A 23,423-nucleotide genomic window follows, 5' to 3' on the forward strand; every position below is an offset into this window, starting at 1 on the left:
TCGGAAATAACTGAACTCCCCAGGATTAAATTTCATATCTTCATTTCACAAACTATATGATAGCCCTAATTGCAGCAACCAGTAATTTCACCAGTAACAAGTGAGAATATGTGCTTGCTAAGTCTCTTCAGTTGCGTCAGACTCTTTGCGACCCCATGGACCATAGCCCGCCAGACTCTTCTGTCTGTGGGCAAGAATACTGAAGTGGATTCCATGCCCTCCTTCAAGGGATCTTCCCAACCAAGGGATCGAACCCTCAGCTCTTATGTGTCCTGCATCAGCAGGTTCTTTATCATTAGGGCCACATGGGAAGCCCACAAATGAGAAAAGGGACTGTGATTTCCCTTCTAGGAGTCGCAGTGACTCAGCGTGTTCCATCACAGCAAGCCCTCTTGTTCTCTAAAAGGCAGCGATCTTTGCCTTACCTGACATGGAATAGGGGAAGGGAATGAAGTTCAGTGAGTTGAAAATTGAAATAATATCCGAGAAAAAGAGCAAAGTTTAAATTTGGATATAATTTATATTTTGAAAACATAAGATAGTAAGGTTTTATTTCCCAAAGGTGCCATTGCTGGTTTTTCATTTTCTCTGTATTATAAACTGAATCTAATATTCATTTCACAAAGAATAATTATTAATTGTAAAATCAGGAAGAATTCACAAAAAAGATTAAAATTGTCTTAGGCTGAATAATTGTAAGGATCATATGCAGAATCTAAATGTTAGATCAATATCAAATAACTGAAAGGCAAGAGATATGTAAACATGGTTATCCGGATCATCCTTTTTGAAGTTTCCTGTATTCATTGATGAATTGCTATCAAATTTTTGGACCTTTAAAAATGTAATAGGTAGAGAAAACACCCCAATAAATATCCACGTGTTCCATGCATTTAACAAAATGGACACAAGAAAAACTTTCTACTAAAAGATAAAAATAATGTTTTGGGTGAGTCCTTAAATAACGTATCAAGATTACAGAGCATGTGAGTGCTCAGTTGTGCTCTATGACTCCATGGACTCCTCTGTCCATGGGATTTCCCAGGTAAGAATACTGGTGGAGGTTGCCATTTCCTGTTCCAGAGGATCTACCTGACCCAGAGATCAAACCCGATCTGTGTCAGCTGCATTAGCAGGCAGATTATTTTTTTTGCCACTGTGCCTCCTGGGAAGCCTAAAAGTATCAAGAGGCTGACATTAAATCAGACTTCACAGTTTATATTATACTTCTCTTGCTTTTGTTTTACTTTCTCTATGTGATTGGATTTGTTTCTATATGCTGTAGTGATACTAATAACTTTTGTTCTTCCTAGAAAAGTAAGTCTGAACTCTGCAGTTTGTGCTCTGTCTTTCCTTGGAGATGGGAAACTGAACTAACTCATTGAATAGAGAGACTTTCTCTCTGAGGATATGGAAATGCCATGAACTGACCTGGTTTTTCTCTTTCTCCCTTGGATAAATTCTCAGTCAGAAAATTACCATTCACAATGTGAGCCTTTCAGAGGATGATGCAAGTGTGATGTTTTGAAATCACCATTACTGAATTTTTATTTTGAAAAATAAACATATAGCAAAAAATGTAAGTGTTGCCACAGAAAAATATTGAATCAAAAATAGTATATAAAGGTTTCAGCTCCACAGTTTGAACTCCTACAGCCCAGAATTCCACAGCCACCTCAGTAGGAGGGAGAGCAGAAAGCAGTTCTCAGGCCTCTCTGACCTGCAGGGCTGGAGACAAGCAGCCCCAACCCCGACTCAGGGCCAAGGTTTCCACCTGGAGATGTCCATTAGGAGTCCTAGGGAGACCTTAGACCCTGTTCTTTTTCTGGCATCATCTCTGATGCAGCCACCTCCTTCCACAGAGACCTGCCTGCCCCAAGAGCAGCGTGTCTTTCAGGAGAACCCAGTCTGCTGGGGTCTGAGTCTGGGCTGTCCTGATGGTCAGTGGGTCCGGCCCCACCACTGCAGGACCCACCCGAGGGGTGCATGGAGCTAGAGGCTCTCAGAAACCCGTTCCAGGGGCTCCAAGAGGGACACCAAGTCTGCACAGCCACGAGGCTCAGAGCCTGCATTTCTAGGAAGGATCTTGACTTCTATCTGCCCAGGAGTCCACAGGCCCAGTAGGGAGTTAGGAGGATGTGCGTGGCGATGGGAGAATGGCCGTATTCCCGTATCTTAAATGGGTTGCTCCAGGGAACCCCAAGATCTTTTTGTCTGCAAGTGCCTGACAGGGCCCCGGAGTCTGGGCCTTCCTGAGGATACTGTCTCTCGATGGACGTGACCGGAGTGTCAGAAAAGAACTCAGATCTGCAGGCACCATGTGAGAGTCTTGGTGAGAGTCAGTGTTGGAAACAGGGGTGCTGGACCATTGAGCCAGAGAGGATCCATGGGGATTCCGGGGCTGCGGCCTCATCAAGGCTCTCAGAAGCTCCACTGGTGCCTGAACCCTGCAGGTTCCCCGGCCTTGCACCTGCCCTCCCGCTGCCTCTTCCTGTGCGAGGCCCTGAGGATGGCTCTCTGTCCAGGGTGAACTCAGGAGAGTAGCGACTGAGTCAGAAAAAGAAAGATAAATATCTTGTGATATTGACTATATGTGGAATCTAAAATATTGGTACAACTGAGGTTATTTACAAAAGAAAGACAGAGATGGAAAAAACAAACTTAAGGTACCAGGCGCTAAGAAACGGAGTGGAAAATGGGAGGGAAAAAGTTGAGATCTGGATGATCATATACCCATTCCTATGCAGAGAGCTATAATAAATAAGGATCTACTGTGTAGCATGGAAAATTCTATTCTACACTCTGTGATGACCTGTATGGAAAATTTTTTTTTTAAAGAGTGGATATATGTATTTATATAATTGATTCACCAGGCTGTACAAGAAAAACTTACACAACCTTGAAAATCAAGGATATTCCAATGAAAATTTAAAAATAACTAAATTTTCTCATCTAGTAACCTTCCCTGAGTGAACTGTCAGGGCCCATCATTGAGTAAATAGAAAAATGTTTTGAGGACTAGAATGCAAACACAGTTTAATAAAGAAATCCTGAAGAGATTGTTGCCCAAACTTAACAGACGATATCATATTTCTTTCCCAAATTGTCTATTATTTTCTAGTCAATCTTGTATTGCACAAAACAATGACATAATCATTAACTCCACAACCTAGCATCAATATTTCCACTGTGCGTAATAAAATGAGAGGGTATGAGGTCATATGCAAGGAATGAGGAACAGGATTAGAGTCTTAGAGAAAAACCACCGACAGCTATTTTATGCGGAGTTACAGCCATAAAGAGAAAAAACAATAGTGTGTAACTTAAACAGAAGAACAAAACAAAAAATAGCAAATAAAAATATTCTGAAGGAAAAATATCATGCAGAACTGAATGAAAAGAATAAAACGTAGAAGAAGTTTAGTTCAGATGAGGTTGAGAATACCTATCAGAGACTAGAGGGCTATCTCAGACAGCACAGTCCATGGTATTTGGCGAAGACTGAGTGTTCCGTGTTGAAAAATGGAATCTGAAGGACTCTCCTTTCTGAAGAAGTGTCACAGAGCGAATACAGGCAAATTCAGACAGCCAACTAAATCTAGTGGGTGATGAGTCTGGATGGGTCAGTGAAATTAGGACTATTGTATTGTTCATGAAATGAAGATATGAAATTCATATTTGGGGAGTTCATTTATTTCCAAACAATAACTTCATGGATAACAAGTGTAAACCATGATGTGACTTCACCAGAATGAAATATGTAAAGACATATATATGAAACACACACACACACACACATACACATATATACATATTTTGTGTATGTAAATATATATGCATACTTTTGTGTTGTGTGTGTGTGTGTGTGTGTGTGTGTGTGTGCACATGAGAGGAACTTGCATCGAGGGAGTCTACTGAGATTTGAAACCACGCTGCTCCCTTTCTTCTCCTCTGACAATTCCACACTCTCATTCAGTTTCCTATCTGTTCCATTCCTACCACCAACATGAGCGACTTGTCTAGGAAGTTACAGCTCTTTAATGCTAAGATTTAAGAGACTTTTGTCTTAATTCCCAAGTTTCATTTCACTTAATAGCATCCCATTTTGACCACAGATTCTTTAAAAAAAATGATGTTTAAAATAATGGTTGAGTCTGTGATAATCTCATGTGAGTTTACTGACTTAGGAATATTTTAAAACCAATGAATCTAAGTGACAGCAATCATTACAAAATGATTCATGGAAGCAACCTAGATGTCCATCAGCAGCTGAATGGATAAGAAAGCTGTGGTACATATACACAATGGAGTATTACTCAGCCATTAAAAAGAATACATTTGAATCAGTTCTAATGAGGTGGATGAAACTGGAGCTGATTATACAGAGTGAAGTAAGCCAGAAAGAAAAACACCAATACAGTATACTACTGCATATATATGGAATTTAGAAAGATGGTAACGATAACCCTGTTTGCGAGACAGCAAAAGAGACACAAATTTATAAAACAGTCTTATGGACTCTGTGGGAGAGGGTGAGGGTGGGATTATTTGGGAGACTGGCAATGAAACATGTATAATATCATATGTGAAATGAATGGCCAGTCCAGGTTCGATGCATGATACAGGATACTTGGGGTTGGTGCACTGGGATGACCCAGAAGGATGGTATGAGGAGGGAGGTGGGAGGGGGGTTCAGGATGGGGAACACATGTACACCCATGGCGGATTCATGTTGATGTATGGCAAAACCAATACAATATTGTAAACTAATTAGTCTCCAGTTAAAATAATAATTTTATATTTTAAAAAATTCCAAAGCAAAACCCAAAAAACAAACAAACAAACAAAAAAATAATTCAAACACTGAAGAATATAACATTTGCCAGGAAGCATTTAACAGGAGGCTTCCTGTGTGCTGTTTTGGATCTGTCAGGAATCCTCTGTTCCTTATTAACTCCTGAATATTTAGGAGTTAAGAGGAGAGGCAAGCCTCTCCCAGAGCTGAGGGATCCAGGCATTTCCTTCGTTAGTTTTTCAATAGAATGATAAGTACCCTCTTCCTTTTTATGAACCATATGGTAAAAGTGATTATTTCCAACTTTCTCTCTCTTTAATATGGATCGCCTATGTTTTGTAAGTCAGGAATTTTAATCTTTATCTTTGCTGAGAATAACTACACTATGTTGATTAAAACACCTTTGCTCCATCAGAGCTCTTGTCCCTGTGTCTTTCTTTCTCTTTCTTTTTCTCTCTCTCTCTCAGGCTATTTCTTTGGAGTGCAGAGGCCCTCTGAGTTCACTTTCCTGCCTGGGCTTCTAAGACCCTCTCAAGAAGGTGCTCTGCACCTTCACCCCATCAAGAGGGCACCTGAGGCCTCTGTGAACAGAGCAAACCCCGTGCCAGGGGCTTTATTGGCTTTCTGCATAAACCAAGGAATATCAGCCTCTTTCTCTCCTTTACTTTCTTATCGTCGACTGCAGACCACCAGGTTCTGGTCCTTTAAAGGACCACAACAAACATTAAAGATTAAAAGGCTCAGATATCAGCCAAGATCACACAAGGTGATTTAAGGTACCAAAATTTCAATACTGTTAGCATTACCGTATTATTATCACTGCAATCAGTAGTGTTTTCTAAATTGCTGCATTTATTGAGAAATAGAGTGTATACTCAGGTCATTCTGTAGGTGGGCAGTTCCGTGTACGAAGCTTAAATTGAATAAGTTTGCATGAGATTTATAATTAATTATGCTTAATGGCATATGGTCTTGTAATGGGTTTCTGTTGTTTCAACCTGACTAGGCTGTAATATAAGAATTTAAGATAATCCACCAGCCACTTTGTGGAACACTCATATCTCCTGCAATTATTCAAGCAGATACTAATCTAGGTGATGCTGTGAAGAGGTTTTGAGGGTGTAAATCCATGATATAGACTCTAATCTAAGGAGATTATGCAGATGCACTGATTTAATCAACAGGAGGTCTTTAAAAGATGTATAGTAACTCCTGGAACAAAACTCCAGACAATAAGTGGATCAGCATTACTCCCAATGCCTCAGTCTCCTGTGGGCAACAGCTTTGCCCTGAATAACTTGGATTCCAGCCTGCTTGTGTTTACCCTCCCTGAGGAAGCACCCTTCTGTCCTCACACTTTTCTGTAACCATCACAGGAGCAAATTCCCTGTGAACATGAGCTCTGTCTTTCTCTCTCTCTCCTATAATTGAACCCTAACTGATACAAACCTGATACACTTATGATAACTATTAGCTTAACTTTAACTATAAATCTTATGTATAGTCCCTTGACTGACAACACAACTCCAAGTATATTAAGGTAGATGTACCCAAAATTTTCACGGAAAATGGTGATTTTTTATTGCTGCAAATTCTTGGAAATAAAACTTACTTGCATTGCATCTTCTTGGGTCAAGGAAAAAGAGGACCACTCTTACGCCTAATTAAAGACCTTGCCTGGCTTAGTAGGAGATGCCAGTTTGGAAAATTTACATTTAGGAAGAAAATATAAATGCACCTTCTTAGAAGAAATGTATCATCAGTAATTTTCTTCTCTTTACTCCTGATTGCATGTGAGGTGTGGTTTCCGCTGCTTGCTAGTTGCCCTCCAGACTATCATCTATGTATACCTTCAACAATCACCAACTTGCATGATTTTGTTCATAAAATTTGCTTTCTATGCTTATTTTATTTTCATTCATGTATTTTTATGATTTTTCTCATTGCAACAAATTTAATTACCAAGGAGTTTATAAAGGAAACATTTTACAAAGTAAAGCCCCAATCATAATTACCAACTGCAATGTTCTCATCATTGTTCTACGATCCATTCCTTTTCTATGGATTTCTCCTCATGGGCCCCTGTACTGGAACTACCGTGGGGAAATTTTAATGAGAGATGGGTTAGGTGACATTAAGAAAGTTTCCAAAATCTTGGTATCTCGCTTCCTTACTTCCTTAATATAGAAGTAGGCCACTCTCCTACTGGGAGTGAATGGATTGGGGCAGAACTATTTCCATATGTATATTTAAGTTCTGATCTGCCAATAAAATGTTTCTTTCTGACTTAGAAAAGTAAAAATAGAAAAAAATTCATGTTTCATTTGAATGAGGTACTCCACTTGTTTTCCAGCCAGCTTCTGCATTTATTCTTAGCAGAAATCCTGACTCTTTGTCACTAATACATATCCCACTGATGTGTGAATGATATTGGAAATCTGTTTAACATTAAGGCTCTCTCATTATTTGTTCTTTTCTCCCCCTCTAAGTTCCTGGCTTTTTTTGTTTGTTTGTTTGTTTTCATGGACAATTGTATCTTTTATAAGTGAAAGTGAAGTCTCTCAGTCATGTCCAACTCTTTGCAACCCCGTGGACTGTAGCCCACCAGGCTCCTCCATCCCTGGGATTCTCCAGGCAAGAATACTGGAGTGGGTTGCCATTTCCTTCTCCAGGGGATCTTTCCGACCCAGGGATCAAACCCAAGTCTCCCGCATTGCAGGCAGATGCTTTAACTTCTGAGCCATCAGGGAAGCCCTGTAAGTTATTGTATCTTTTATATATGAAAAAATTGAGTTTGAATATTAATTTTGTTTTCAGAAGTAATCTTAGTGATTTATTTATTTTATTTTTTGTATACTCTTTTTTTTTTTTTACTTTATTGTTTATTAGTGTGTTTCAGGTGAACATTTGTAACATCAGAAATAATGATCATACTCGACTTTTTATACCTAAAGTTTATTTCTTACTGTGTTTTGCCAGTTTTCTAAAAAACACATTAATAGTGATGATGTATTATTGTCTGGATTGTGGCCATTAAAGACACTCCAAAGCTTTAAGACAGAATTTGCAACTACTAATATGATTTAAATTTATGTTTAAATTAACATGTTTAAATTATTCTTAAGCATCTATTTATTAACTTATTTAGTTTTAGTTTTTTTTTAATCTCAGTTGGTAAAGAATCCACTTGCATACAGGAGACCCTGGTTTGATTCCTGGGTTGGGAAAATCCCCTGGGGAAGGGATAGGCTACCCACTACAGTGTTCTTGGGCTTCCCTTGTGTCTCAGCTGGTAAAGAATCTGCCTGCAATGTGGGAGACCTGGGTTCAATCCCTCCATTGGGAAGATTCCCTGGAGAAGGGAAAGGTAACCCAATCCAATATTCTTGCCTGAGAATACCGTGGACTGTATTCCATGGGTTGCAAAGAGTTGGACATGACTGAGCAACTTTAACTTTCACTTCAGTTCATGATGTGTACTAGTATGTTCATGGCATGCTTTCTTTCAACTATCAGTCTGATTTTTCCTCAGACACATTAATATAAGGCAACTGTATTAATTGGTTACTTTCAAAAATCCTGTTGTTTTCCAGAAATAACCCACATTTAATGCTCTACTGAGAATATGACAAATTCAGACAGATTCTCTCAACCTTTGTTAGAGTGGAAATTCATATTTATGCAAGGCCCCATGGTATACAAGATTCATCACATGCTATGTTTTTTCTTTCTTTTTTGATGACCTAGATGTTAATCCTGTGTTCCACAATAACATGACCCACAGGAAAACTTGGAAATTATTCAAAGTCCAAACAATGCTCTAACTCCTTTCTCTAGATTGTTATTTTGTAATACACAGTAAACCACTCATCTGCAGATTTGCTTTTCTTGATTTCAGTTACTCAGGTGGTTAAAACCTTGTTCAGGAAATATTAAATGGAAAATCTCAGAAATCAATAATTCAAGTGTATTTAATTGTGAGCCATTCTATGTAGTGCAATGAAATTCCACACCATCCAGCTATATCCCAACAAAAACATATATTGTCACTTTGTCCTGCTTATCCCGCCCTCATTGACTTAACTTTCTGGGCTATCATATCCACGGTCCTAAAAATCACACTAGGTGTCTTCAAGTGGCCCTTATTTAATAATGGCCCTAAAGTATGGTGATAATAATGGTGGTATTTCAGATATGCCAAAGGGAAGCCATAGGGTCCATCCTTTAGGAGATTCTTTCTGTCTTTTCCCTTATACTATTGTAATAGAAAAAGACATGCAAATTCTGAGTTCTCTAAAAGAAATGCTTTTCCCAGTTTCCAGGGCAATGGCAATTTCCCTGCAAATCAGATTTCATCCTGAGGTTGAATAGATGTACACAGGGCAGAGTAGATTATGAGGAAGCAGGAGAAGTTTGCAGGCTGACGTAGGCCTGGCTGTTGACCAGGTCTGCCTATGCTGTACAGGTTCTGGGTTCCTGTATTGAGGTCCAGGAAGTGGGAAGCACATGATCATATTGTGGTGAATTTAGGAAGCTCATGAAGGAAGTGAAAAACCACAACATATATTCTGGACACATGGTAACAAGAGAAGAATTTATTGTCAGCAATATGGAGGACAACCAAGTGAAGTTTGCATTTGACGCTATCTTCACGTCAAATAACAATAAAGGAAGCTCCATTACAGTAGAAAGAGCCTAAGGATCAGGAAGTCTCCTGGATATGCTGCAGTGGGCAAGGGCTCCCTCAAGAGAAGGAGTTCTGAGCATCCCATCTGGGCTGTGACTCAGAGCCTCACCTGTGGCCAGTGCAGATGAAGGGCCTGACAGGGAAAGTGCACACGCCATCATCATACCGCCAAAGAAGGGTGCGCTTGGCAGCATCCACAAAAGTAATACTCCCACTGTCACAATCAAGGAACACCCCAACCCTTTCCAGAGGTCTCTCTATGTACAGAGGTGTGGTGGGGGCTGTGGTCCAGAGTTGGTAATGGTCATCCTGCTTCACACACACAAGGAGAAAGTTGTCACTGTTGGACTCGTCCAGTATGCCATTGTCCTTCCTTATCCAGGAATCCTTACAGACACCTACAGCCCAATCCCAAGAGCTGTCCACAAACATCTCCCAGTACTGTTTGCCAGAGGTGAAGCTCTGGTCTCCCCATGAGGCAAAATACTTTGCTGTTCCACCATCCAAAGATGAATGGAGGCTGTCATGTTCATATGTCAGACGTCTTGCATCATCAAACAGCCTGATGTGATGACTGCTTACTTCATTACTGAATGAAAAGTTGACTGTGGAGAGATGAGAGAAAATGCCAGTCAAAACCAATGTTAAAATTCAAATTATCTACCAGAGAAGGTAGTCCACCTGGAGTCTCACTGGAAATATATTGTAAGATTGGAAGGGCAGTTCTGATTGGAAAGTATTGGGTTTAAATATTGCTAACATATCTGCTGAAGAAAGAACTAATTAAAATGGAGATAACTTCCTACAAGTTCAGCAATTGTAAGTTAGAGGGAGGTCAAGGTGACTTCTGGCTGGGTATAATATTGTATATTTGTTACATCTAAAAGATTGGACTCCTGGGCATCGATCACCTCCAAGACCATGACAGCATATCTTATCCTCACCTTCACCACCACAGTGCAAGGAAAAAAGCTGCATTGTAGAACGGAAAATTGGTGATCACTCTACAATTACAGAAAAGTTAGCAAATGGACACTGAAGAAATACAACCTAAGGATGGCGTCTTCAAAGTAGTTTATTTGTAGGGCTTTTCTGTCTTTGATCTGTGGTTCCAAACTGAGGCCTAGTGTTCCACTTCCTGCTAAGTCACCCTCGAGGGTGAGGTTTATCATGGAGCTCATTGTGGGCTCATCATCCAACAATTTGCTTACTTGTGATTTCTGCATTTGATTTTTGAGACTTATGTATTTTGTCAAATTATGTGAATGGAAAAAGCACTTTATGCCTTCAATTCTTAAGAACTTTTTAAGCAAAAATGTTTTTTCAGGACTTTCCTGGTGGCACAGTGGATAAGATGCTTCCTGCAAATTTAGGGGACATTCCTAACCTGGGAAGATTCCACATGTTGTGGAGCAACTGAACTTGTGGATTATGACTACCGAGCCTGTGCTCTTGAGCCCAGGACCCACCACTGCTGAGCCCACATGCTACAATTATTGAAGCTCACTCATCAAGAGTCTCCTGTGCTCTGCAGCAATAGAAGCCACTGCAATGAGAAGCAACCAATGTAGTGAAGAGTAACCTGGCTCACCCCAGCAAGAGAAACCTGGGCAAAGCAACAAAGACCCAGTGTGGCTAAAACTAAATAAAGAAAGAAATATTTTAAAAATAATACAAATAAAAAAGAAAAGAAAATGTATTCTTAAAAAATGTTTCAAAACTCTAACTGCACTTAAACTCTGAAATTTATTTATTTATTTTAATTGTGGTTAATTACTTTAATATCCTGTTTTAATTACCAGTTTTCTAGAAGTCAGTGAACAGCTGACATTGTATGTCATGATATTTCTAGGGCTCAAGAAGCCATTTTGGGAGCATGTTACTTTTTTCATTATACCAAGTTTTATGAAATTTAAAAATATTTGATGAGGCCTGAATCAAATCAGCATCTGCACCAGCCTGCATGTATTCTGTAAGGACTTCAGTGACCGTAACCATATATGTCTTCACCTGTCTATTTGCAGGCTGTTCCCCTGCACAAGGTGAAAGCTAAGCAGGAAAAGGCTCTCTGTGGACACCATCACTGAAGGACCGTGCAGGGCAGACACACCAATGGGGTGACACTCACCTCGGAAGAGGTTGAGCCAGTCCATCAGCCCGGACATGGGGCGTGCAGGGAGTTCTGGGAGCAGAGGCTGAGGCACGTGCAGCTGTGCTGACTCACTCCTGTAAGAGAAAGATGCGGTTCATCCTTCTGCTGCCCAGGGCTTCTTAAACACAGCCTTTACGATAAGACAGCATGCTTCAGCTGAACATTCTTCATCTAAATCCCTTCTCCACCCTCATAGAATTGAGCTGTTTTTGGAAATTAATTCTCACTCTTCTTCTTGCCCTGATTCCAGCCCATATCTCAGGGGAAATTGCCTCTCTAACCTCAAACTTGGAAAAAAGTAGTCTTTGCACCTCTACGTGCTTGTGACTTTAATATCTAAATCAGAAATTATTGACCTTTAAGAAATTTTTGCACTGAGCTGGATAATACCTCCCTCTGCCACAGCAACAAAAAGGCTAACTTCCTTTTGAGCAAGAAATCATACTCAGCAAAACAGGTGCAGACACACGTACACAAGCAATCTAGCATTACCTAGGTAAGTTAAGTCATCGCTTTGTTTAAGTGCTGCTATATCTCTTTCAGAGCCCCCAGGTGCCCTCATCAGTATCGAAAAGCTTACCATTTCAGCTTGTCTTCCAATTCCTGGCAAGGAAAAAAAAAAAAAAAAGACAAGTTAGACCTTATATATAGGCAACCAGGATTTGGCTTGGCAAAACTTCAGTAGAGTTCTAATCACCACCATCAGAAAACAGTCTGAGAAATCTGTTTTCCTTTTCTTTCTGAAAAAAAAAACAAAACCCTCTGAGACAACATATTTTATATGGATAGAATGTATTCTTGATTAGTTAATAAAATGAAAGATGAAACAGAAAGGACAAGAGTACTGATGACTCACCCTCTGCTCTCTGCATAATGATTTTTCCTGGGGCTTTTACCCAAAGTGTAATAAGCTCCAAAGTAATGTCAAATGAAACCTGGTATATCTCAACAGGAATTGGAAATATACATATACACATATATATGTATATCTATACACATATACATGTATTTGTGTTTGTATGTATGTATATATATATACACATATGAGCTTTGTCCAAATGTCTCCCATTATTACACATTTGGAGACCAAAAAATGGAATCAGTACATAAGCTGTTCCTTTCTGGTTTTAATAGAAGCAAGTTACACAAGGAGACTTTGAAAAGGGAATATTCCCTGGGGAACATCTAGGATCAAAATACTGTAAAGCTTGCTCAGGCATAATTCGCATGCTGCTAAGTCACTTCAGTCGTGTCCGACTCTGTGCGACCCCATAGACGGTGGCCCATCAGGCTCCACCGTCCCTGGGATTCTTCAGGCAAGAACACTGGAGTGGGTTGCCATTTCCTTCTCCATGCATGAAAGAGAAAAGTGAAAGTGAAGTTGCTCAGTCATGTCCGACTCTTAGCGATAGCGACCCCATGGACTGCAGCCTACCAGGCTTCTCCGGAGTGGGGTGCCATTGCCTTCTCTGAAATTATTCCTGAGTAAACAATAAATAGAAAATAACTACAATGTACAACACTTTATAATGACTTAAAAGTACTATTTACATTTAGAGTATGTATTTTAAATATTATTAAAACAGAACTTAATATATCAACTTTATTAATTATATGTACATAATTTATACAAAAATGTTAAGGATTTTTTCCCCCCATGGTTATAAGGACACCTCTAATCAACTTTTATCTATAATATTTCCAAGTAGGAGAGAATCCCACCTTAGTCACAGAGAATGAAGAAATATACCATGTCACGGAAGTCAAAGGTGTGAACGTCAGGTAATGTATTTTCAAACACATCCTCAGTTCTTACCTGGAGCAGCTCCACGTCTGGTTTAGCGCACATTTGAATGAGCTCCTTGTGTATTTCTCGGAGCTCTCTCTTCTTTCCGATTATTTCCCTTTGCCTTCTTATGAGTTGATTGTATATGTTTTGGCCTTCTTTTATAACACTCTCTACATAGTAACCTTCTTCCTCTGGGAGAAATGGGGGTGCCATCTGATAAGTTCTCCTAATCATGTCTCCATGTCGATGCACATGAAACTGTGGAGAGATGAATTTCAACATCATTTAGTTTGCTCTGATTCATGTTCTCTCCCAAGAAGCTACATCCATCCTAAATGCATGCCCTCCCTCATCTCAGAAGCCAAGTTCATTCCTCTTTCCTTCACTTTATTTTTATTGTTTTTAATTGATCAGAAACCAAACCTACCCTTAATTCAGGAGTTCCTGAAACACTTGGAGAAAATCTTTTCATTAATTATTTCTTGCATATGCCTCCTGTTAAATGTGAAAGAGCCCATATAAGCAATTGAAATTTATGGGTGATTCATATGTCATATGCAATTTCCTCATTTCAATGCTAATACATAAGCTTGTGCTTCACCTAATATCTCCTGGCTTTCTCTTAGTGCCATGAAACATCTTTCTAAAAATGATTGCCTGTCCTCGAATAGTTGTCCAGCCTCAATCATTTCTTTCTAGTGTTCTTTTCTCTATGAATCTGTTTTCTTCCTCCCCATAAGTTCACAAGCTTCTTCCCATATTGTTTGGAAGGTCATTTCTCTTCATTTCATTTCATATTCCTCCTGGTATTGAACTATTCACTCTCTCATGCGCCAACTCTTTCTCCTTGTTCCTTTCTCCCTAAGTTGTTTAACATGTCACATTTTCTCCAACTTGAACCAATATCACTCTCTAGCCAGAGAGCAATCACTCTTCACCATGATGGGCACACTCCTTAAAGTGCTGTTCGTGTTTGCTTTGTATCACTTGGGCTCATGTACTAATCAGATTGAAGTACTTTGTGGTTCCCAATGACATACATTTTACTTTCTGAAATGTATGACTGACAGAAATCTGTGCCTGAAGTAACCCCTGGGTTTTTAAACATTTACTTGAACTTAAAAACTGGAACTGATCTTAAACTTGAGAAACTTTCCATGAGATCCTGAATCACATCTATGTAATCATCCATATCACACCATAAACCTCCACCTTAGAACTTTCTTCTAATGGGTCTTTTGTTTTAGTTATTGATCCATCGGATTCTAAAGAGCTCAAGAGGCATGAAAATGTTGGTTGAATGGTGCTTAGAAGATTTTTTCTGACGGTGTTCAACTCACTCTCTGAATTTCACTATACATGTTGATTTCAGCTCACTTTATTAATGGTAAGTTTCTCTCTGTCTGCATCAATCTGTTTTTTCAGAGAAATATGTTCTTCTACTTACCATCCAAGGGTCAGTTCCTCTGCCATTTTTCTTGAGATTTCTTTCAGTTTCTTGAATCTTTTCCCATAAAAATCTCATTTGGTTTGCCAACTTTTCCTGTAAAAGAATTATGAATTTTAGTACAAGAAAATAAAATACATTGGAGTTTCAGAGCCCAAAGATAGGGGTGTACTGACAGTTATTAGATAAAATTCCTCGAGGGAGACGCTAACAGACTACGACAGGTCATCAGGTGTCCCTGTTTTTCCTCACTCATGATCTATTGTATGAAATTCTACACTAAAAATCCACACACCATTAGGTAATTATCTGCCTAAGGTATGACTAATTTTCATCTGCTGTGGCAACTTATATCAAAATTTGGATATAGGTACGTTTATCTTCTGTAAAATCCAATGTACTGTATCTTCCTTCTTGTCCAGGATTAGAAAACCTGTATTCAATGAAAAGTATTTTTGCACTTGTAGATTTTACAGTTTCTTTCTTAAAATGAAGGACCAACAGTGTCATTAGCATAATAATATATCACCCAAATAATTTCAGTTAGTTTCATCAGCCAGCCATTGGATACAAGTTCCATAAAGCAGGTATACTGCTCTATATTCTTCACCACTTTATTATTGTTAACTAGATCTGTATGTGGCACTCAGTAAAAGTGAAAGTTGCTCAGTCGTGTCCAACTCTTTGTGACTCCATGAACTGTATAGTCCGTGGAATTCTCCAGGCCAGAATACTGGAATGGGTAGCGTTTCCTTTCTCCAGGGGATCTTCCCAACCCAGGGATTAAACCCAGGTCTCCAGCATTGCAGGTGGATTCTTTACCAGCTGAGCCACAAGGGAAGCCCAAGAATACTGGAGTGGGTAGCCTATTATTTCTCCATGGGATCTTCCCAACCCAGAATCAAACTGGGGTCTCCTGCATTGCAGGTGAATTATTTACCAACTCAGTAAAGAGAGGGTTTAAGCATCATCTTTTTAGTCTCTTAGGTGTACCATCCCCAAGCTCCCTAAGTGCTCTCAGAGGCATCACTCACCCAGGATTCCTCAGCAGCCTCTTCGGCAGGACAATGTCTGTGAGTCTTGTGCTCCTGACCTTGAGAGCAGACCAAACAGAGCAAGCTCTTGTCGGCTTCACAGAAGATGATCTTTGTCTGCTTGTGGGCCCCACACAGGTGTTCCTCACACTTCAGGAATTGCCTGAGATTGGCTTTTCTGACAGTGGATACCAGAGTCTTCAGAAGAAAATTGGTTTTGAGGTTTGTCTGTTCTGATCGTTGTCTGCACACTGGACAACTGGCAGGGGCTTTGGCTTGTTCCCAGAAAAGACAAAGACAGGACCTACAGAAGCTGTGCCCACAGCCTATGGTGACTGGGTCTAGAAGGAAATTCAGGCAGACGAGGCAGGTGAGCTCCTTCTGGAAAGCTTCTTGGATTTCTGAGTCCATTTTCCGAAGGGAAGAACATCAGGAGTTTATTCCTCTTTCCCCAAGCCACAAAAGGAACAAACAAAATTAGACTTGGATTGTGACCAAATAATACACTGCTTTAGGAGCAGAAGAATCTGGATTTTTCATTGGATACAAATGGAAAACAGAAACATAAAGAGAGCTTTCAAGAGCTGCAGAAAATTTTCTCAGTGGCCTAACCAGTGCTATCTTCTGACCTCTTTCCCTTCTACCTACTGGAGAAGCTCAGTTTTGATGAGGTCTTGTTTTCCTGTAGATAGCATGACTTCAGGAGCTTGACCTAATTGACAGTTCTACATGGTGGGTCCTAATTTCTGCAAATAGTCACGATTCTCTATGCCAGTCATTGATTTGGTGTGAGATAGTTGATTACGCTTGTATCTTTATTATTTCATGTAATTATCATGCATTTTCTTTAGATGTCCTTCTTTTATCTCAATCTGCATTTTTTTTCCAAAAATATTTCTTTTCTTTTTAAAGCACTTTGAGTACATTCAGAGTCAATAAAGAGGAAAATAAATGTTGACAAATTGTAACTTATTCCAACCAGAGTTTATGAATATACTGAGTGGTTGAATTTTTTTTCTATCCATACTCATCCGACGCATTTTATATGTTATAGTAATAGTCATCATCAAAAAAAAAATCATGTGATTTAAATTTTACATTGTAAAAAAATTAGGTCCTTTTGCCTGTACTTGTTAAGCATAGAAGCATCTTAAGTTTCTCATATCTTTGTATGCTCAGTAGTGTCACCTTTCTGACTTCTCAATCATTCCCTAGCTTCTTTAATATTTCAGTCAAAAATGTATATTTTGGGAGGTATGATGGTTACCTCCCTTCACTTTCACTTTCTTTTATAGTTCCCTCACTTTAGCAATGTTTTCAGCAACTCATGGTATTATCTAGCTCTAGTGTAGAGTATTATCTCTCTGGTATTTACAGACACATTCCACTTTTTGGGTAAGTGATGATAGGTACTACATATTGAATCAAATAGTCTTAAGAAATATTTTTAGAAGCTACATCAAACACACAACACATCAGTCAGCCACTTTCTGAGTCCTTAAAATGCATAGGGATAAGTAAGAAAGAAACACAATCACAGAAGTAAAATGAATCCCCCTAATCATTCCACAGTGCATGTCAAGACAAGCTAACAAAGCCGGAACAGGATCATTTCACTAAGTTGGTAAAAAGGGCTGTTACGTTGAAAAGAATCTCATTTTACCGATAAATTAAAATTAGGAAATTTAGTTTGGTTTCCCTCAGAAGAGTCCCAGAAGCTACTCTGTGGTGAATTGTGTACTCACCTAAGGAGCTGTAGAAACAGTCTACCCTGGAGAATAATCTGAAGTTGGCTCAGGGGTCAAGAGTTCCAAGTATGGCTTTCAGAAGTCTCAAAGTGCAGGTGAACTCCAAACACTCCCTCTCGGTTCTGGAGAAGACTGACTTTGCCTCCTGGAGTCTCCTTATATTGTGTCTCTGAACCCCACCCATTTGTTCAAGTGATTACGTTTCACCAGTCTTCCAATGGGGTTAATATGGATGATTAGATTTCCTGAAACAAGACAAGACTGCTTTAACAAATTGGCTTATCTTCATAAACATATCTGCCAACATTCTCTCCTCAAGAGTCACTGATTATACCACAAACCCAACCTGTGACTCTCTGAATGTCATTAATTTTTATTTTTAATTTACCAAACAAGTTGGAAAGATTCTTTCACCTCTATAGAATTTAGCAAATGTCTTGAAAAACTTGGAAAAATATTTTCTGAGGTTTTATTAAATATGTTCTGTCAGGCAAGACGAGCTTTATTGTATTGATTCATTGAATTTTGAATTGTAAAAAAAGCACTTCAATGTAAGAACACTTGTGGTCACCAGTCTAGAATGAAAATTTCTCTGCCCCATATCCTCACAGAGATCAAGCCCCTCAATGCCCCCCAGCAACAACAGGCCAGGAAGTTCTCTGCCTGGTGCTCACCACCCAGCTCATGGGAGACAGTAGAGAAAGGCCCCAGCTCAGACACCCCTTTGTGTCAGTTTCATGAATCGGTTACTCTCAAGCAAAACAGAAACAACAGTGACCACTTTGAAAAAATTAAGCCAAAAAATATTTTGAAGAAGTTACACATATCCTTACTTTTCTTCCCTGACATATTTTCCACTGAACAATCAGTTTGAGAATGCAGTTTTTGAAAGGAGTGGGAATCTTGATTCTATCTTTAAGTCTTTTAAGACATATGTACCGTTTGTGTACATTTCAAGTGGCTGCTGCTCCTAAGTGCCTATGAACAAGCTTTTTCAAAATGACAGTAAGTTGCAAAGCACAACCATTCTTTGCTGCAGCAGGTTCTTGTTAACATCAGCCCCAAGGGTTTATATTCCAAGTGTTAACCAATTTCCTTACCATTCTCCTTTCCTAGGTGAAATATGTCAATATATGATAATTACTACAATAGTATGACTTGTCATAGTCATTAAGTCTTTTTAGGAATGCTGGCATGATAGTGATTTTATTTCTCTATGTTTCTGTATTTTACAAAATAATAACAAAAATGAGATCACCAGACCCAAGTATAATGTTTCCTCTTATGGAGACACTGGTGCACTGGATCACCTCAGAGGAAGAGCTTGAAGATGGGACTAGCCCAGAGCTCACTGTAGAGGATGACACTGAGCCTGTCAGTGTGTGTTTATTAAAAGTCTGCCCTTCAAGCAACAGTAAGAAGATGAATTAGCATAAGCTCTCTAGTTTAAACTCAGGGTAAGATTCTTGCATGCAAACTTCCTTCATGATAGCCCTAGCTTAGTGCAGTGCCTGAGTGAATAATCACAGAAGGTGTGTGCATGGTGCAATATGGCTGCTACTCTCACTTCCCCCTTTGTTGTTTAGCCCTGCCCACCGGCATGTCACAGAGCCATTGTGAGGTTCTGTGCCACAAAACTTATCAAATACAAAAGTAAATCTACTTGCTTCATTGTAAGTTTATTATGCAAGACCACTCACAAAGTAAATGTTCTAGATATACATTCTGAAACTCAATAAAATGATCATGTTACTGATTGAAAAGTTTCCTGATTGAAAAGTTAAGAAGGCAAAATTTTGGCTTCTAAGCTTACTCTCTGTGAGCTTGAGAGATGTCAAGGAATTTCTATATTTAATTTTACATCAGTCAGTATTGTGAATTGTCTTGCAGTGTTTTTGTTTTGTTTTAATGTGGAATCAGTTGTTTGAGAATATTAATAAAATCTATTATTTTTAAAGAATAATATTAGTTCTGCTTCATTGACTATGTTAAAACATTTGACTGTGCAGATCACAAAAAAAAAATGTGGAAAATTCTTAAAGAGATGAGAATACCAGACCACTTTACCTGCCTCCTGAGAAATGTGTATGCAGGTCAAGAAGCAACAGTTAGAACTGGACATACAACAATGGACTGATTCCAAAGGATTATGTAAAGGCTGTATGTTGTCACTCTATTTATTTAGCTTATATGCAGGGTACCTCATGTGAAATGCTGGGTTGGATGAAGCACAAGCTGGAATCAAGATTGCTGGGAGAAATATATATAACTACATATCAGACATGGGGATGACAGCACCGTTACAGCAGAAAGTGAAGAAGAACTAAAGAGCCTCTTGATACAAGTGAAAGAGCTGGCTTGAAACTCAACATTCAGAAAACAAAGGTCATAGTGTCCCATTAATTCATGGCAGATAGTTGGGGAAAATATGGAAACAGTGATGGAGTATTTTCTTGGGCTCCAAAATCAGTGCAGAGTGTGACTGCAGCCATGAAATTAAAAGACGCTTGCTCCTTGGAAGAAAAGCTATAAGAACCTAGACACTGTATTAAAAAGCAGAGACATCATGTTGCTGATAAATATCTGTGTAGTCAAAGCTATGGTTTTTCCAGTAGTCATGTGCAGATGTGAGAGTTTAACCACAAAGAAGGCTGAGCGCCGAAGAATTGCTGCCATCAAACTGCAGTGCTGGAAAAGTCTCTTAGAGTCCGTTGGACTTCAAAGAGATCAAACCAGTCCCTCCTAAAGGAAATCAACCCTGAATATTCACTAGAAGGACTGATGCTGAAGCTGAAGTTCCAGTACTTTGGCCACCTGATCTGAAGAGTTGACTCCTTGAAAAAGACTGATGCTGGGACAGAGAGAAGTCCAAAGGAGTAGGCTATGCCAGAGGATGAGTTGGTTAGCTAGCATCTCTGATTTAATGGGCATACATTTGTGTTCAGTTCAGTTCAGTTGCTCAGTCACGTCTGACTCTTTGAGACCCCATGAATCGCAGCACGCCAGGCCTCCCTGTTCATCACCATCTCCCGGAGTTCACTCAGACTCACGTCCATCGAGTCCGTGATGCCATCCAGCCATCTCATCCTCGGTTGTCCCCTTCTCCTCCTGCCCACAATCCCTCCAAGCATCACAGTCGTATCCAATGAGTCAACTCTTCGCATGAGGTGACCAAAGTACTGGAGTTTCAGCTTTAGCTTCATTCCTTCCAAGGAAATCCCAGGGCTGATCTCCTTCAGAATGGACTGGTTGGATCTCCTTGCAGTCCAAAGGACTCTCAAGAGTCTTCTCCAACACCACAGTTGAAAAGCATCAATTTTTCGGCACTCAGCCTTCTTCTCAGTCCAACTCTCACATGCATACATGACCAGAGGAAAAACTATAGACGGATCTTAGTCAGCAAAGTAATGTCTCTGCTTTTGAATATGCTGTCTAGGTTGGTCATAACTTTCCTTCCAAGGAGTAAGTGTCTTTTACTTTCATGGCTGCAATCACCATCTGCAGTGATTTTGGAGCCCCAAAAAATAAAGTCTGGCACTGTTTCCACTGTTTCCCCATCTATTTCCCATAAAGTGATGGGACTGGATGCCATGATCTTCGTTTTCTGAATGTTGAGCTTTAAGCCAACTTTTTCGCTCTCCTCTTTCACTTTCATCAAGAGGCTTTTTAGTTCCTCTTCACTTTCTACCATAAGGGTGGTGTCGTCTGCATATCTGAGGTTATTGATATTTCTCCCGGCAATCTTGATTCCAGCTTGTGTTTCTCCCAGTCCAGCGTTTCTCCTGATGTACTCTGCATATAAGTTAAACAAGCAGGGTGACAATATCCGCCCTTGATGTACACCTTTTCATATTTCAAACCAGTCTGTTGTTCCATGTCCAGTTCTAACTGTTGCTTCCTGACCTGCATACAGATTTCTCAAGAGGCAGGTCAGGTGGTCTGGTATTCCCATCTCTTTGAGAATTTTCCACAGTTTATTGTGATTCACACAGTCAAAGGCTTTGGCATAGTCAATAAAGCAGAAAGAGATGTTTTTCTGTACCTCTCTTGCTGTTTCCATGATCCAGTGGATATTGGCAATTTGATCTCTGGTTTTCTGCCTTTTCTAAAACCAGCTTGAACATCAGGGAGTTCACAGTTCATGTATTGCTGAAGCCTGGCTTGGAGAATTTTGAGCATTCCTTTACTAGCATGTGAGATGAGTGCGATTGTGCAGTAGTTTGAGCATTCTTTGGCATTGCCTTTCTTTGGGACTGGAATGAAAACTGACCTTTTCCAGTCCTGTGGCCACTGCTGAGTTTTCCAAATTTGCTGGCATATTGAGTGCAGCACTTTCACAGCATCATCTTTCAGGATTTAAAACAGCTCAACTGGAATTCCATCACCTCCACTAGCTTTGTTCATAGTGATGCTTTCTAAGGCCCACTTGACTTCACATTCCAGGATGTCTGGCTCTAGATTAGTGATCACATCATCATGATTATCTGGGTCATGAAGATCTTTTTTGTACAGTTCTTCTGTGTATTCTTCCGTGTATTCTTCCCACCTCTTCTTAATATCTCCTGCTTCTGTTAGGTCCATACCATTTTTGTTCTTTATCGAGCCTATCTTTGCATGAAATGTTCCCTTGGTATCTCTAATTTTCTTGAAGAGACCTCTAGTCTTTCCCATTTTGCTGTTTTCCTGTATTTATTTGCATTGATTGCTGAAGAAGGCTTTCTTATCTCTTCTTGGTATTCTTTGGAACTCTGCATTTAGATGCCTATATCTTTCCTTTCCTCCTTTGCTTTTCACCTCCCTTCTCCTCACAGCTATTTGTAAGGTCTTCTCAGACAGCCATTTTGCTTTGTTGCATTTCTTTTCCATGAGGATGGTCTTGATCCCTGTCTCCTGTACAATGTCATGAACTTCATTGCATAGTTCATTAGGCACTCTATCTATCAGATCTAGGCCCTTAAATCTATTTCTCACTTCCTCTGTATAATCATAAGGGATTTGATTTAGGTCATACCTGAATGGTCTAGTGGTTTTCCCTACTTTCTTCAATTTAAGTCTGAATTTGGTAATAAGGGGTTCATGATCTGAGCCACAGTCAACACCTGGTCTTGTTTTTGTTGACTGTATAGAGCTTCTCCATCTTTTGCTGCAGAGAATATAATCAACCTGATTTCAGTGTTGACCATCTGGTGATGTCCATGTGTAGAGTCTTCTCTTGTGTTGTTGGAAGAGGGCATTTGCTATGACCAGTGCATTTTCTTGGCAAAACTGTATTAGTCTTTGCCCTGCTTCATTCCGCATTCCAAGGCCAAATTTGCCTGTTACTCCAGGTGTTTCTTGACTTCCTACTTTTGCATTCCAGTCCCCTATAATGATAAGGACATCTTTTTTGGGTATTAGTTCTAAAAGATCTTGTAGGTCTTCATAAAACCTTTCAACTTCAGCTTCTTCAGCATTACTGGTTGGGACATTGACTTGGATATCTGTGATACTGAATGGTTTGCCTTGGAGACAGACAGAGATCATTCTGTCATTTTTGAGTTTGCATCCAAGTACTGCGTTTCAGACTCTTTTGTTGACCATGATGGCTACTCCATTCTTCTGAGGGATTCCTGCCCACAGCAGTAGATATAATGGTCATCTGAGTTATATTCACCCATTCCAGTCCATTTTAGTTCGCTGATTCCTAGAATGTCGACGTTCACCCTGACCATCTCTTGTTGACCACTTCCAATTTGCCTCGATTCATGGACCTGACATTCCAGGTTCCTATG

At 39.6% G+C, this 23,423-nt stretch overlaps 1 protein-coding gene across 1 annotated transcript; it reads right to left on the reverse strand.

Annotated features, from left to right (window-relative positions):
- Window positions 1-2,093: 2,093 nt before the first annotated feature.
- On the reverse strand, window positions 2,094-16,315 carry LOC128069079 (tripartite motif-containing protein 43B-like). The gene is made up of 6 exons (XM_052662369.1): window positions 15,905-16,315; window positions 13,451-13,681; window positions 12,215-12,237; window positions 11,611-11,708; window positions 9,592-10,087; window positions 2,094-2,307 (listed from the first exon to the last, which is right to left on the reverse strand). The coding sequence occupies exons 1-6, from the start codon at window positions 16,313-16,315 to the stop codon at window positions 2,094-2,096; spliced, it is 1,473 nt and encodes a 490-aa protein (XP_052518329.1).
- Window positions 16,316-23,423: the final 7,108 nt, after the last annotated feature.

Source organism: Budorcas taxicolor, chromosome 25 (assembly GCF_023091745.1).
Source record: "Budorcas taxicolor isolate Tak-1 chromosome 25, Takin1.1, whole genome shotgun sequence".
NCBI lineage: Eukaryota > Metazoa > Chordata > Mammalia > Artiodactyla > Bovidae > Budorcas > Budorcas taxicolor.